General features: G+C 34.0%; 2 protein-coding genes and 1 long non-coding RNA gene across 4 annotated transcripts in view; 2 read left to right on the top strand and 1 right to left on the bottom strand.

The window, feature by feature from the left end:
• Positions 1-1,666, bottom strand: part of LOC126924126 (large neutral amino acids transporter small subunit 1) — a 32,318-nt gene extending 30,652 nt beyond the window's left edge. The window contains exon 1 of the mRNA XM_050738282.1: positions 1,295-1,666. The gene's annotated coding sequence lies outside the window, so the exon portion shown is untranslated. The remainder of the gene's footprint in view (positions 1-1,294) is intronic.
• Positions 1,667-8,238: 6,572 nt separating this feature from the next.
• On the top strand, positions 8,239-8,957 carry LOC126924158 (uncharacterized). Its single transcript, XR_007713440.1, has 2 exons — positions 8,239-8,582; positions 8,654-8,957. It is a non-coding gene; the product is annotated as an uncharacterized LOC126924158 (long non-coding RNA).
• A 1,185-nt stretch (positions 8,958-10,142) lies between these two features.
• Positions 10,143-16,820, top strand: LOC126924107 (RRP12-like protein). Of its 2 annotated transcripts, none has more exons than XM_050738228.1 (23): positions 10,143-10,416; positions 10,504-10,681; positions 10,794-10,920; positions 11,642-11,824; positions 11,908-12,067; positions 12,153-12,325; positions 12,395-12,630; positions 12,714-12,881; positions 12,952-13,060; positions 13,130-13,294; positions 13,380-13,501; positions 13,585-13,699; positions 13,769-14,005; positions 14,071-14,297; positions 14,385-14,508; positions 14,597-14,894; positions 14,975-15,132; positions 15,225-15,487; positions 15,561-15,724; positions 15,794-15,979; positions 16,066-16,176; positions 16,252-16,408; positions 16,480-16,820. In XM_050738228.1, the coding sequence occupies exons 1-23, from the start codon at positions 10,281-10,283 to the stop codon at positions 16,568-16,570; spliced, it is 3,888 nt and encodes a 1,295-aa protein (XP_050594185.1). In that variant the 5' UTR covers positions 10,143-10,280; the 3' UTR covers positions 16,571-16,820. The 2 variants fall into 2 exon arrangements, with proteins under 2 accessions (XP_050594185.1, XP_050594184.1); XM_050738227.1 differs by having other exon boundaries at positions 16,249-16,408.
• The last annotated feature ends 8 nt before the right edge of the window (positions 16,821-16,828 follow it).

Genomic DNA, 16,828 nt, shown 5'->3' with positions numbered 1-16,828 from the left:
AAGGCCAATATATTTGGAACGATACTATTATGAAAATAAAATGGAGCTTACAAACCCCAATAATTTGTACTACTGACGGAGTGTAGTGACCAGTTATTACAATAATTACATACAATATCAATTACTATATTCCTATATACTATGTTAATATATTTTTATATGACTACTTGCTATGTCGTTCTACATAGTAGAAGTTTGAATACAAGATCGGAAGTACATGGCTAATATTAGGAGCCGAAGGGTGGCTAAATGTAAAGGAGTTGAAGTCACATCATTGTTAAAAGTTGCTTTAGTAAAGGGTCAATTTTACAGATACATCAAGAAGCAGAAGGATAGTTTCTTAATTAAATAAAAATGTCTAGTCGACACTTGTGTGCGTGGTGTGTGTACTTGTAAACACAATATCGAATAGTACGAAAAGAAACTCTCATCGAGTGTCAGAATTTCGTTACAAATTCGACTGAATCACGACTGAAGCACGTTTGAATCTCAACAGAGTTACAACTTTAATATCTAGCTCCTTTTACTAAGAACTAGACTACTACTTGGCACATCGAACGTTCCGTGTTCATAAAAGATTCGCATGTAATATTTCGGAGTGGAAAGGCAGATGTGCTTAACGCGATATTCACAGGGTGTGCTAACCCGCTTCGCTAACCGATGGAAGAAAAGGCTAGTTTCCACCAGCGTGAACGTAGCGGCATGGCGGGTAAAAAATCAATAGACCACGTGGGTCGCCGACCGGGTTTTCCGAACCTAGTTTTCGTCCTACGTTATCATGCCGGATAATCTGACGTCAGACAAAGAATTTCGTAATTCGGCGGAAAAAGGTAAAGATGATTGCCAAAGGAAGCTGGCGACATCTCTATGAAAAGGGTTGATTTCATTAACCACCGTATCCAAATATGCATCGTGGCTCTCGTATCTCAATCATAGGTGTCACAAAAATATTCAGTCAAAAAAATATCAATAGATATGATTCTTCGAATATTCGCTAATAATGTTTAAAGTCGATCAATTTCTCATTTCTAATTTCTCTAGTTCTCTTAGGAGAGTGATAATTTACTTAGCCCTCTCATACGACTGACGTCGTTATTCATAACGTAACTTGCATAATAACATTACCGATGCGATCTTACGAGATTACTTAATGTCCTATCCTTTAGCTATTTACAATAATTCGCACGAATATCCATCAAACTTTCATTCAATATTTCCCTCGCTTATACAACCCTCCACGTTCATCAAACACCAAACAAACACTAAAAAGACAGGTCCATTGAAAATTACTCACCGAATAATCAATATTCGGAGGAAACGCGATGCTCAACCTTTAGAGGTTCTATGTAGTTGTCTTGTCGAATATCACTGGTCACTGACGTGCGTATAGACAGAGGATAGCCTCTATCGACGATCGACGCGTCACAGAGAAAATTCACCGGGATACGATGTCCGGTATACACGCGACGTACTCAAAGCATCGTTCTTCCTCTCCGTATCCTTAGTTCCTGTTCCGGTTGGTTCGGGTGGTCCGATCGTCGACACCGGCAACTGCCGAGGGCGGATGTGATTCAGCACGACGTAGCACGAGGATTAGAGAAGCCACGAAACGTGCAGCACACTGGTCGAGCTCTGAATGACTGTCGTCGAACGTTCGTTCCGTTCGTGGACTTCGAGCATTATAACGTGCGGCAACGAGTGCCGGCGCATGTCGTCCCTCTCCTCTCCCTTTCTCTCTCCACATTTTCTATCTCTTTCTCTCTGTCTTTTCTCTGGCGGGCCTATGAAGCCTTTGTGCGCGCGTGCATCACGGTGCGTGTATATGGCCGCGGAGTACAAACCACGCTATGCCACCCTAGAGCTTTATCGACCGGTCTATCGGTCGTTCCTTTCTACCAATTATTATTATCTCGACCGTTCTCAGTAGCGATTTTGCATTAAGTTAGTTGTCTTCTTTTATGTTTTAAATGCATGATGTATGGACGTTGGAGTGTGATTGAACGCTGCCCCAAGCTGGAATTTAGGGGATCCTATGATCGCTGGTTGTGCGTTTGCAAATGGGATACTGCAGTCACTGGATCCTTTGCTGGAGGTGTAGAGCAAACGTTATGTAACTACGTAAAATTCAGTCAGTTGAGTTAGTATTTTCGAGTTAGTACGATTAAAGTTCCAGAAAAGGAAAATTGTGTCAGTTTCTTGGATTAGAGGTGTGTAGAAATAATTGTTGATTTCGTGAGAAACTATGAAAATTATTGAAATGTATTCTTGGCTCCAGTCTTAAAATATGGCTTATATCGAAAACTTCATGAGCATCGAAGAAGCGAAGCAGAGAAAAGATGAAATAACTTGTTGGCAACCATAGGCAAATAAATTAAAATAACAAGAAACAAAATTGTACAAGTTATCGAGTTAAAAATGTATAGAGAGACATATTATGTATGTTCTTCGTTTATTGGAAAACTACGAAGAATACCGAAATATACCTAAATCTTGATGGCAGTCTTGAGATTTATGGACACTTATATTAAGACAACACTTAAGTACTTATAAAACTAAATAAAAGAATACATAATAAAAGACTCGAATAAAAGAATCGAGCGTCTACATGCTCGGCTGCGCTAGTATCAAGCAGTTCATAAGTTATATACTTTCAGTAAACTTCAATATTAACAAATTAACATAACTTCTTTCCTGATAAGGATAATGATAAGAATTCATAGCAATTACGATTACGAGTTCAAGCTCCACTGCAATATGTATGCTACAAATTTCGTTTACATATGTAAATTAATATCCAGACGATATTGGTTATCATAATATACTGAAAGTCATTTTTAAATATTACTCATTTAAATTTCATTTACACAAGAATAATCTTTTGAAACGAACTTTCTTAAATTCTTGAATCTTATGGAATAGTAGTAATTGTAAATTTCCTATGAAACAGTGATGGTTCCAAATTAACGATTAACACTACAAAAGAATTTAACAATTCGATTTCGAGTTTTTCACCAATAATATACTTGGCTACTATCTGCATAAGAAAACGAGTAATAAGAAAAATCTATCTTCACGGAACAATTATAATAATATCGCGTGCCATCGATATGTACGTCCGTACATTGGTAAAATAAAAAAAACACTGAGAACACAGAATTACGAGCTACGCGAGTCTACCAGACGAAATTTAATGCTTCACGCGTCGATCGCGCGATATCCTATATAGAGTGGTGCACCTGCACGATCCATGTCAGTCAATCCATATCGACCGCTTTATCGACTATCAACCGCGGTGCACACTCGCATACTAGCAGGTAGCAAATTTACATTCTCAACCGCTCGTAAAGTATGCTTACATCATGATACGACTAGTACATGTAATAACTTAGAAGTAATAATCCAGCCTATCAATGCGCCTATTGTAATTAATTACCATTTTCATACGATGTTTCCCTTAATCCGACAACAATATCGCAAACTTCATTTCCGTTATATTAAATTCTGAATAGTAAACGCTCTTGAAACTTTTCAATTCTTGGTTAACACTGTTTGTCTTTTATTCTTGATTCCTTAGATTTCGTAGCAGTGCTAGATTGATACTGAATATATTGATAGCGAATAAATTATCGTTCTGATAATGTTTGAATTCTTATTTAATTCTTTCGTGTATGTTCTTCTCGGTTCTTTAGATTTTATAAGCAGTGGCGGATTAATTTGATAAATTTTTGTAAATTGAGCCTACTTCCGATATAGTAGATTTTGATATAAAGACTCTAACAATGTCCCATTTTATTCTCTTCGATTTGTCAAATCTTATAAGCAGTAATTGATTGATAACAGATTTTGAAAAATTGCGTTATTTCTGGGATGAAAAATCGAAGCTGGATCGCTCGATTTTGCTGGAAATTGCATCGATCAACGCCATCAATGTTCCGTCCAGCAACGAGTAATCGTATTACGCTTTGTCGTGGCCGAGCAATCCTGTTTTCGCTTGCCGTGTAATTAAACTGCGTCGCTGGACGCGTCACGTCGGTTTGATAAAATTTCGATAATCAACTTCCAACGTCCCTCATTAAGAACCGCATCTATGATCAGGATTTCATCGTGTTTTCATCATGATCTATAGTTTCTTGATCAAGATCCTGATCGAGCTACTCCTTGCACGCGTGTCATGAAATAACAAAAATGACGAAACAAGATCGTGCCACGACTTTTATGAATAGCTTTACGAGTACGCGATATTTTCAGAATCATGACGATTCATGACGTTGACTTCGTTTACCTAGAACGTAAGATGGAGAGAGGAGGCAGTTACCGAAGCGGTATTAACGCAATGGAAATATCTTTTTTGATCAAAATTTTCAAATTTGAGGATGTATAAAATTGAGAATTTGAAAACTCAAATGTCTGACAAAATTTTAAACTTTGATAATCTGGTTGTTTGAAAATTTCGAATATTTCGATATTTAAAGATTTGAAAATTCGAAAAAATGAAAATTTATTACTCGGTACTCAGGTAGCGAAGCACAGAGCTTACAGCTACGAGAAGTAATAGTAGTAGTAGAAACGGAATGAACGCAATCTAGGATAACGATAGCATGTAGTTTCTTGATAAAGAGAGGGGAATACCCGACGGGACGTCATTATGGAACGGTACGTGCTTTCCCAAGACTTTTCTTACGAACGCGGATTCCTTCTATTCCTGAATTTTCCTCCATTATTCCTGGGAATCTCGCTCGATTAACGTTAATCGCAGAAATTTCAGTATTATTAATTGCTAATTTTGAACTGAATCCACCGTACAAAATGACTTAGATATGAAAGAAATATCAAGATAGCTTATATCAAAATAGTTTTCCACGTTATATAATTTGAAGTATGATATTATATGTATAATCCATTATCGTGCAAATGATGTTTAATATACAAATTTCTAACAATGGGCTAACTACAATTTTTATCGATGTATATAATAACCCTTAATTATCCGTATATTTTATTGATATTTTAAACAACTTTTTCTTATGCACGTAAGAAACGCGCTTGCTTAGTTTACGAGATATTCGCGAAAAATTGCCGGTACGACACGGCGTATTTCACAGAGTATGCGTCAGTATTGGTTGCCGACCACCTGCTGCTTATCTTCTGTTTATAAACGGTAGTTTATAATTTTGGGAAATGGAAAGGAATAAACTTTGGGTTTATAACTTTATAACTATGAGAAAACTCGAAGCAGCCCGGACGCAACTGCATATACGAGGCTGCGAAAAGTATCTGTTATAACTCGATTAAGAGCGAATATCATCAATGTATTGGGTTTAGGTTTGGGTCAGATTTTTCAATCCAACCGTAGCAAGGTGACCCTGACAACGCTTGCACGAAATAACTATAATTTTATTTCATAAAATAACATTACTCATTCGTTTGTCCGTAATTTTTATAATTAAGTTGTTGTTATTTCACGCGGACGTTGACGGCTGCCTCGTGGCGATAAAATTGAAAAATCTGACCCAAAGCTGAACAAAGCAATAATAATATAAATTGTAAAGTCACAACAGATCGCATATGCATATGCACACTGTGCACGGGGCGTTTAAGCTCGCCCAATCCTCGTTTATAAACAGAAGATAAGCGGCCGGCAACCAATACTGACGCATACGCTGTCACGGACGCGCAACTATGGGCAAAAATACACTGTAGCGGTACTAGCCGTTTTTCGCGAATATCTCGCCAGCTAAGCGAATCCACCCATTACGGTATACACAGGAGAAGAAAGTTGTAGAAAATACCCATATATTTCTACAACATATGCAAAAAATCATAGAAATCGAAAGATAGGCGACGTTCCTACAGTCTCATCATTAAATGTCCTAAAATTACACATTTATATAATTCATTTAATATACATAAGGTATTTTATATCTTAAAATATATAAAAAATTGAAATATAAAAAAATTAGAAAATGATAGCGACGAAACCAGTATTCATTTAAAGGATGTCTGTCGATACATTCTCAAAACAGCTAGATAATGATTCAAGAGATTAAGACTGTACAAATAAGTAACGATCTTCTGGTGCAATGAGGGAAATACGATCGATGATCGTTCAGTCCTTATACGATGCAAAGGCATGATAAACTATTTGCAAGTTGCATAATCTTATTTCTCCAATTACTCTTGCTAACCCTCTCATGCTTGCCACTAATGAAATCGCATGTTTACCAAAGCAACGGTAATTGAGAACAGTGTCCAAAGCTTTCGTAGTAATTAATTATAATATATTATACCGCCATGTAGTTCGGGTCTTGCGTAACTATAGTTTCATAATATTTCAAGTATTCTTTTTCCAACAAACATAAATAACATAGTTGACACAACAAATTGTTGAACTTAGCTTGGGAGATAAACAGATCGAAAATTTCTGTAATTATGACAAAAATATGACTTTTGCAGGAATGATTTATAGCGAAATATAGTTAACTTTAAACATGCCATATACTTATTTATTTATTTAAGATGATTTCACTGTATTTTGTTATATTCGATTGAGTATTGTGTGTGATATGCGTGTGTGGAATCGGAGTATTGTAATTTCGTAAGGAAAACGATAGAAATATACAGTTAACCAATTTTTTCTAAATTTTTATAAATTTGAGATCTTTTTCGAAAGAGATAATTCAATTCTAAATAAAAATATAAAGCTCCCAAGATTTATGAACACAAACGTTAAACACAGATTTCATGATATTTATGACACAATAATTAATTAATTTATGCGTGCTAGTATATGAAATTTTCAATTTACGTTATGTTTCCTCCATAAAATCATAAACGCCTGTAAAAATGTTCACTAGCGTATCTTGCCTCTGTGCGGCAACGACGAACACTATTTGATTATAACTAAACATAAATTAGTAGGTATTAATTCTTGAAAAAAGAAAAAAAGATAAAAATTATTATTTCTGACAAGCGATGCAATCCAATGTACCAATTATACAATAGCGCATTTGAGAATCTAAATACTTCCATATAAAACTTTCAACTTCAATTCTTATAAAATTCCTATAAAAAGATTCGGAAATTTAAAAAAAATTAAATCTATGTCTAAAAAGACTAATCTTCGAAGAAGTCATCGTTAAGCCCAGTACTATAGGCAACGCCTCAAAACGCGCAAGTTTCAACGAAGCAATGAAAAAGACAAGAAAGGAAACGAAACCCGAGGTTGCACGTGTTCAGTTAGAACGCGAAAACTTGTCAAGGCATAAAAGATCCAGCAGCTGGATCTGTTCTAAGGACTTGAGAGACTAGACAAAGGGGTAGAACCTCGCTTAAAGGGGTGCAAGATCGTTTGGAATAGAAACTCCGTTCCAGGTCGGGCCAGGTGCATTTTTTGTAGTTTTGTCACCATGTCCCCTTGGTAAAACCGTGAATTAACTATACCGCGTGTCGGAACTTTCGTCGTGAAATATCGATCGACTAATTTTTCAAGTTCACTTCCGAATTTGGAAATTCCGCACCGCAGACGTGGGCTTAACGATGTAAAAATGTAATTGGCATTTATGGTATGTTAATTGTACGAATTGGTAGCAACATAAGAAACGGACCTTGTTTGACAAAATTCTCTGGCATTAAGAAGGATTTGCATCTCAAGGTGTAATAAACGATAACGCAATACTTCTACGATAGCCGCTCGGATCATTACAGCACATGATTGAAAAATCGACGCAAGATGCATTTTATCACTGTCCTCGATGTGATTATGTGAAACTTGTTTTTCGCTTGTTCGTTTGCGTTGCTAGGTAAAAACGTTGCCCGCTTGCTTAGAAAAAGGAAGATTCTTTTATTTATTATTAATTTATTATTATTTATGTATTATTAAACATCACGGATCTAAATTAAGAGTTATTTAAAAAATTTAATGTTCTTCGCTAAGGGGAATTTTGCAACACTATAAATTTGTAACACTAACTAAATTATGTTTTATGTATTCGTAACACTAAATAAATTTGTAACACTATACATTTTTCAATTATTCTATCAACTTGTATCGTTGTATTTTTATCACAACGATTTTCAAAGTATCCTGAATATTAGCATAGCCATCTTGGTATCTTAACTCTAGGAGATAATATAAACTTTCGAAAATCCACATCTCAAAAACAAGAGACACCAAAAAATAGCTGACCCTTCCACCAAATATTGATCGAAAATGTTCGAAAAAGACATTCCTTAATTATGAGTAATGTAAATTCCTGGATAAAGTTGGATAACCGGAAGCTAGCTAGGAACGAGGAATCTCATGAATTCGGCGGCACGCTTATTGCGTGGGACGTGTTTTCGTGACGTCACGGAATCAATACGCCATCCAGTCTCAGCCCACCACCTACGTCACCATCGCTTCTTGTCCGTGTTCAATTACTGGAAACGAGGGTACCATGTCGTCGTGGGTCGAACTTGTTCTTCTAATGCAATTTGCCAAGTGCACGGCGTCGTTTGCAACTGGCAAAACACATTCAATTACCACGGCAAGCAAGATCGTACCCTTCTTCCTTAATTTCACTCTATTCATTCGTGGATCTCTGGTGAGAAAGGTTTCTTAAATCGCAAACATAGTTTTCGGATCGTAGTTGAAAAGGAAATGTGATTCTTTCAGGAAATTCTTCTTTGGAAAAATTTCCCAGTTTGGAGCATTTGTCACTAGTAGATCGTTTGATCGATCACACTGTTTGGAAGATTGATGGTCTGGATGTTAGAAAAGAGATCGAGAGGATTTTTGATTACTCGACACGTGAAACCGAGATATAGCATAACAAGCAACAGGTCTACGTTATTTTTACGCTCTTTAAGAAAGTAGAGTTTTTTTGTATTTTACGTTGTATATTTTTCGCCTGTATTGTTTTAATAATGCCACAATTTAAGAAATATAAACTTTAAAGAAGTGTTTTAAAATTTATAAAGACATTTTCCTAAGCCATAGCCATACTATCGTATGTTATCGTATAGTTGTAAAACTAAGGCCAAATTGATAACGATATATGCAATAATTTTGCCCTCTGACGTGAAGCATTATAAATGCTGCTTTACATGATAAAACATGCTGGTAAAAAAATTCTGTAAACTTTGTATACAATAAAAGCAATAAATGCGAAAGTTTTTGATTTGCCCGCCATAAAAGCAAAGCAACTATGCGAAATCCAAAATATAGTAGATGAAGTCAAGAATATGAATTTGCATAAAAATCTGCAGTCTAATCAATCTAACACGTTCCAGGGTATAAATCGGTAGATACTAGTATTCACATTCTATTCTTCCATCATGTACAATATACTATATACAATATACAATAATTAAATATATTTAATGTAATTAATGACAATACAATAATACATACTATACCAAGCGTTTCTTGAAACGGACAATTCATCCACAATGGTCATGGCCTCATGCAAGGAGGATCTATTCTTTACTACCTGTTAATGATTCCATCTGACAAACGTTTTCTTCACGATCGAATAATATATGTATCTCCATCAAACGAAAACGTGACTGTTGATTCGTCTGGTCTCATAAATTTGAATACAATAAATTTGAAAATTTCCACATCGCCTCGAGGAAGAACAGTATTCGATTGGCTAGTTTGCAAATCGCCTAAACTATGACCGTCTGCCGTCTTAATTACCCGCTCAATCATCGATAGTTACAATAAAGATCATAACGTGAATAATCATTTCGAACAACGGACGTTTAGATTCTTGATCCTCGATTTGCTTTACAAGATCGAGTCTCCTTTAATTTGTAGATAAAGTTATTTTTATTATTGATAGATCTACAAACTTAACAAACTTAGATAGATAGATTTGAAACTTAACAAATTTCAGAACTTGAGAACTTGAAAATTTTCAATTTTGAGAAAATAAAACTTAAAACCTTACGGTCTCGGAAATTTGAAACTTGGATGTCTTTCTGCCTTGAAGGCTAATTTGGCTGGTCTATTATGACATCTGTCAAAAGTTCAAAAGTACATTCATAGAATATGATGGTTCCCACTTACATTTAAGCTACACGATGATGAATACATGCTGCCATCTTTCGATAGTCATTAGAATATCGTAGCAATTATTTTGCCATACAACGCCATCAATAGCGTTGCGACAATACTTGCAGCACATGCAGTATGAATTTAACCTCTTTCTATCGTTGTGAATACGAGAGAGAAATATCTGTCTTGATAAATTTCGTACCTTTCAAGTATATATTACTTAAAAATTAGACAGGAGAAGATGGGTAAGTTGGGACCGCGTTTAAGTAGCCGGAAAAAGGCGAAACGTTGGCCGAAGGGTCAGAGCTCCAGTTCTAATCCACAAACTAAAAAGCATCGGGAACAGGCATCCTGGATATTCTTTAAAGATTCAACAGGTATAAACTTACAAATATCAATGATTAGAATTTTTTATGATTTTGTTTATGTGTTTGATATTATATTAAATTTTGTAATTTTCTTAGCCTCTGCGAAGCCTGGTATAACAAAGGAAGATTTAAAAAAACACAATGCTATTCAAGGGATTGAACCACAGGTAGAAACACTTGATAGCGAAGATAACTCTTGGGAAACATGCACAGAAAATACTGCTGATACCTTTGCTACCAATTATAGTAATTGTTCAAATATATCATTTAGTAGGTTAGTACATGATCGTACTTAAATCAAACTTAGTTTTAAATATGTATTCGAAGATATTATTAAATGTTAAATTGAGCGATTAATTGAATATTATTCAATAATGGTTTTACAGGTTTTTAAATCATTTTCAATCGAAATCACTGTTGCATAAGGAAATGTTAGCTGTGTTGTCTGCTGTAACAGAGATTATAAAACAGCATGGTGGTAATGAATCTAGCACAGAATATTTTGCTGCATTGGTATGTATTATAGAACACTTTTTAACTCTTTGCGAACGGGGCTGCTCGACGAGCGGATGTCGCCTTGGACGAGAGATATTGGTGCACACAGTTGAGAAAATATACACGTTGAACGATTGCGTTATTCGTTGTTGAGGGTTTATATTTAGTTCATCATCGCCGTGACTATCACTAGAAATATTGAAATGTCTGATCTATCCTTATATAGAAATATCTGATCAACTATATCCTTATTGAACAGAGTTCATTTCCACTGTCTGAAGCACTGTTGTCGTCTTCTATCTTATCAGGTTCAAAATACTACTGTCACTATCGAACCTTTTCTGAATCTTTTATGCATTGTGTACATATAAGGTATTATAAAAAATATATAAAATTTATAAAAAGCTTGCTCATTCGTCTGGTAATGCCATTGAAATTCGTTCTCTCTCGGCTATCATCCTGCATCTCGAGTTTATGTTAAAGAAGATTTATGTTTATGTAGAAGATAAAATTTCTAAAGATCTATAATTTTCTCCCATCAAAAACATAACACTATTTAGTTTACTATACCCATGCGTAAGTACGTATAAGATTATTGCTCAGAAAAATAGACGTACATCAGATATCTCAAAATAAGTACCTGGAACTGTGAACAGACTCGAGCGGTTATATACCGATACTCGTTCGCAAAGGGTTAAGAAAGGTATGGACAAATTAATTATAAATATTAATATCTTAGATGAGTACTTTGGAAGCGATTGAATCGGATACATCAATCGCAGCTACACTCTCTTTATTAGGCATGGGCCTAAAAACTGTCCCAAAAAATGTTTTAAATATCCAATTTGGAGCTGCAAGTAGAATTTTCTTAAATATCCTAGTTAAATATGCATCGTCGGAAGAGTACCTAATACTTCGACATGTAAATCGTTTTTCATTCTATTTCTTTATATGATTTTAAATATTACACCAAGGCATACTATCTATATTTTTAATTTTTCACAGTGTATTCATTGTTTATCTGTGCTCCTTCGAGCACAAGAAGCAGCCACATGGTCTAGTTCATCTACAATGCAAGTGTTGGATGTTATTTTGTCATTTACTATACACTATAAACCAAAATTAAGAAAATCAGCACAACATGGAATATGTGCCATATTAAACGGTAGCACAAATCTGAATAAAGAAATTATTCGAATAAATTGGACAATTTTTAATAAACTTTAATATTACAATGTTAATAATTTTAGGAAGTGATATCATGAAAAGTGAAAACCCACCGCAATATCATCCAGCTACTCCATACATCGCAAAATTCTGTATTGGTCAACTTGATTCCAAGTCCGATGGTATTACAAATGTTCTCCATGTCCTTACACTACTAAAAGACATTTTCCATCATTTACCAAAGATTCATGTGAAGGTATTTGTTGACATTTGTTAAGGAAATACATATATTTATATTATACAATTACGAACTTTTGTTTTCCAGACTATCAGTGAATCTTTATTGAAGCTTATGACTATGAAAAATGTGTTAGTAACTTCATGTTGTCTACAAACCTTTCATGGTTTGTTCGTTTCTCGACCATCAGAAGCTATTCTACCAGTACAAAGAAATGGGCAAATCATTACTGCCTTATATGATTACCAACCTCCAGCAACTGATACACAACCAACTTTAGCGTGGCTAACTGTAATGCAAGAAGCATATTTGAATTTAGCCCAGTAAACAAACTTTTATATTTAAATTCCTTATATCCAATTTTATTGAAGAGATAGTAACTGCTGAATGTATTTTTCCTTTATAGCAATTCATTAAATTTATGTGCAGTTCTGTTACCAAGAATTTTAGACAGATGCATGCAATTGTGGCTTTCGGACAAATCAGAAGTTATATCTGGTTCTTCGCACACGATAAAAATTTTATTACAAGACTGTGTCGGTAAAATATGTGAAACCGAAGAATCAATGAAAACGTAAGATTAAATTTAATTATTATTATTCGTATCTATAATTTATATTTCATCATTTATATCATACTTTTAGATATAAGGACACTATCAATCAGATAACTTCTATGATCCATCAAGCATTAGGTTATCAGTATTTGGAAGCTTGGTATCATATTCTTCATTTAATAGCCCTACTGTTTCAGGTAATATTGATTTTCTGCTTCTTACCCTTTTGTCAATGTTGTACAATTCAACGTTCCCTTTTATTGCAGGTAACTGGTAAAGCGAGAAGTCCGCAATTAATAGAGATATTAAAAACTCTAGCTGAGTTACGTGATTCTTACAATTTTGCATCGAAAAATGACGCTGAGTACGCTATTGGAGCTGCCATAAGAGTACTAGGACCGGAGACAATATTAAATTTGATTCCATTGAAGGCAAGTAATTCTATATGAACCGGATTATGCTAAGAAAGGGAAACTTTATTTTATAACTACAGTAATATAAATCTCTATTCTATAGGTATCGGACAATGCGATTAATTTAAAAAGAACTTGGCTACTACCATTACTGAAAGATTGCGTGCTAGGTGGATCACTTACTTTCTTCATGGAAATATTACTACCTATCGTTGCATTGTGCGAGTAAGTATTTTAATCTATCTTTATTATAAGTGTATAAATTATCTTATATTGATATTTTTAATGATAATTATACTCAATTTTAGAAAAAAAGCAACCGAACCTGTAGGCGGGAAAACTTACGAATTTCTCGTTTGCCAAATCTGGGCTATTTTACCAAGTATATGCAACAACGCTACTGATGTGAAAGATAATTTCAAGGTATATATCAGAGATAAATATAAAAGATATAGTATCAAGTATCCATGAGATAACTTTTATCTTGTTTAGAATATAGCTAGACTGTTAGGAACAAATTTAAATGAGAGAAAGAATTTAAGGATGTCGATAATGTCTGCCTTACGAAGATTAATAACGAAAGCAGTCGAAGACGACAAAAAAGAAGATATACACGAACTAGCTAGATTTGCAAAGAATTATTTACCATTGTTTTTAAATCTATACACTACTAAGCCACTTGGAACTGACGAAGAAGGACAACGCTTTGCTACATATGATACAATAAGGGTGATTTGTGAATAGAAGGAGTAATTTTCTTTAAAGAGATTAACTAATATTTTGTACAATTACAGGTGTATCTTACAATTACGGATAAGGAATTGGTACACGAATTATTCGATCGTGCGTTATTTAAGTTGAAAGAACCTGATATCGACGATTTTTTCAAAGAAAGTATTCACGATATAATAAGATTATTTATTAATTATACTGACATTAACAGATTAAAGACGTTTTACGATATGAGTGTACCTCTTCTTAAAGAAATTTCTAAAACCAAGGAACAGAAGAAAGCATATAGGTAACTTTTTAATATATTTGGAATTACATATTTTAATTATCTTTTCTGCAAAAACAAAAATTATTTTTTGCTTGTATGTTCTTTCAGGTTTTTAGAAGAGATATGTGGCAGTGAGAAGGAAACATGTAAAGAGTTTGTAGTTCAATACAGACGGGAGATACAAAAATTATTAATATCCTCAGCTACTGAAGTCGCAAAACCAAGCAGAGGAGTAAGTGCTAACTTATAAACGTTGTTCCATAATATCAATTTCTTATGAAAAGTTTAACAAATAAGCCTTACTCATCTTTTTTAATTAGGCACGATTAAGATGCTTAATTCATCTGATCAAAATTCATCCACAACTTGAGAAAACTAAATTCTTAGAAGCCATTGTGCCCGAAGCGGTAATCTATTTAAAAGATTTAAATACGAAATGTCGAACTTCTGCATATCAACTTTTAAACACTATTGCCGAGAAATTTCTACAAAATCCTACAAATCTTAAAGAATATGTTAATATGCTCATGGTTGGTTTGAGTGGTGCGATAGAAAATATACAAAAGTATTGTACCGCATCCTTGCTGGCACTTTCCTCTATCACTTATCATTACAACGGTACAGTTTATTTCAAACTAAAGTTAAAATAAATATTTCGTATAAAAATAAGTAATAGCATATTAAAAATATTACAACAGGATCTTTAGGTATAGAGACAGTTAAAGAAATCTTGGGACAAGCTTGTATTTTTGTTACAAGTCCGACGAGAGAAATTGCAGAAGCCGCATTGGCATATATCAAAGTCTATATTACTGTGATACCATCTCATATTGCTGCTTCGAATTTAAAATTGTTGGTTAGTAACAAAGGTGTTTAATTAATAACAATAAAAGATTAGTAACAAAATCCCATATAGTTCAATAAAAAAGCGAATTAATGAATTTGCAGATAGACGGTTTATGTGCAATGAACGATGATTGCCATAGGCATTTCAGACAAAAAGTACGAGATATTCTAGTAAAGTTAATAAGAAAATATGGAATGGAAACAATTTCTGGCATGATTCCAGCTTCTAATGCGATGTTACATAAGAGATTGAAAAATATGAATAAGGCAGAAGAAGCGAAGAAAAAGAAAAATGAATTGAGGAAATTGAAAAAACAAGAAAATGACGAGGATACTGAATTCAGTGCAAAGAGAAAACCTAAAAGGTAACTTTGTATTTTACTTTAAACGAAATTTTTCTTAAACTGAAACAGCTCTATAATCTTTATTAAAATTCAGTATGGAAGAAATATTGGCGGATAGCGATGATGAGTTCGATGAAGATATGGACAATGAAGAGTCAAGGAAAAAGAAGAAAAGAACATCGCGAAAGGAAGCCTGGATTCATGAGAATGAAGAGATTGTTGATCTCGTTGATCCTGCGGCTGCTCGAAATATATCAAGTAAGTCTAGATATTTTTTAAAATTCGATTAGTCGAAGTTGGAATTAAATTTACAAAATAATTTTTTAGCAACGCAACCTACAGTCGCTATAAATTCAAAAATAGCAGCTATAAAACGGAAAGATCGTGAATTTAAGACTACATCTGATGGTCGTCTTATTATCACAGTAGATAATGAAAAAGATAATGAACCAGAACCCAAGAGAAAGAAGAAATCTGCACTTTTGTTGCACAGTGATTCAGAAGACGATTATGGTAAGAATACATAATTGTAGAAAGATGTAAAGTAATTCAAAGAAACGAATTAACGAAGTCAATGAATTTTTATGTTACATGATCAGAAGATGATGTTCAGTCTGTAGCTATGTCGCAAGCAATGGATAAAAAACGTAAATATAGCGATAGTTATGATAACATTAGCGTAAGGAGTGGATCCACATTGAAGTATCAAGGTATAATAGTAATATATAATCTATAGTAAATTTTGGTCTGTTGTTTAATAATCATAATTTTGGTATCCATAGCAGGAGGATCTGGAATACATCGACCATTGAAAAAATCAAGAACGGAATATATACCAGGAGCAGAATATAAAGCATCAAAGGCTGGAGGTGATGTTAAAAGGAAAGGAAAACCAGATCCATATGCTTATGTACCTCTGTCAAGAGCAGCATTAAACAAAAGGTAAATAATGATACCATGAATTTTGATTTAAATTAAAGATATGCATCGAATTGATTTATTTTTATCTTTAGAAAAAAGAAGAAGAATGCGAGTAAATTTCAAAACATTATTAAAGGAGCAAAGAAAGGTGCGAAAATTGGAATGAAGCAAAGGAAAAACTAAAGTATAATATAGCATAGAAATATTTTCAAAAACTATGCTTTTGTGGCATGAGTCTCTAATTACGATTAGGTTTCACTGGTTATAAATTTGTACATACATAAAATACATGATATAAAGATGTACAAGAAATGACACTGAATTAAAAATCTGTGATGATTTATAACATATGTGGATTAATATATTAACAGATAAACACTTGAGAAATTGATATATTGTTTGAAAATAAAGTGACTGTCACAGAGCAAGAGAATTCCTATA

Source organism: Bombus affinis, chromosome 14 (assembly GCF_024516045.1).
Source record: "Bombus affinis isolate iyBomAffi1 chromosome 14, iyBomAffi1.2, whole genome shotgun sequence".
NCBI classification, from domain to species: domain Eukaryota; kingdom Metazoa; phylum Arthropoda; class Insecta; order Hymenoptera; family Apidae; genus Bombus; species Bombus affinis.
Note: the sequence above shows the minus strand (reverse complement) of the source record. Positions and strands in the feature narration are given on the sequence as shown.

Excerpts from the sequence above, each read along its gene's own strand:
- LOC126924107 (XM_050738227.1), top strand. The coding sequence starts at position 10,281 with ATGGGTAAGTTGGGACCGCGTTTAAGTAGCCGGAAAAAGGCGAAACGT. Across the intron at positions 13,502-13,584 it reads CCTATCGTTGCATTGTGCGA|AAAAAAAGCAACCGAACCTG; the intron begins GTAAGTATTTTA and ends ACTCAATTTTAG. Across the intron at positions 15,725-15,793 it reads GGCTGCTCGAAATATATCAA|CAACGCAACCTACAGTCGCT; the intron begins GTAAGTCTAGAT and ends ATAATTTTTTAG.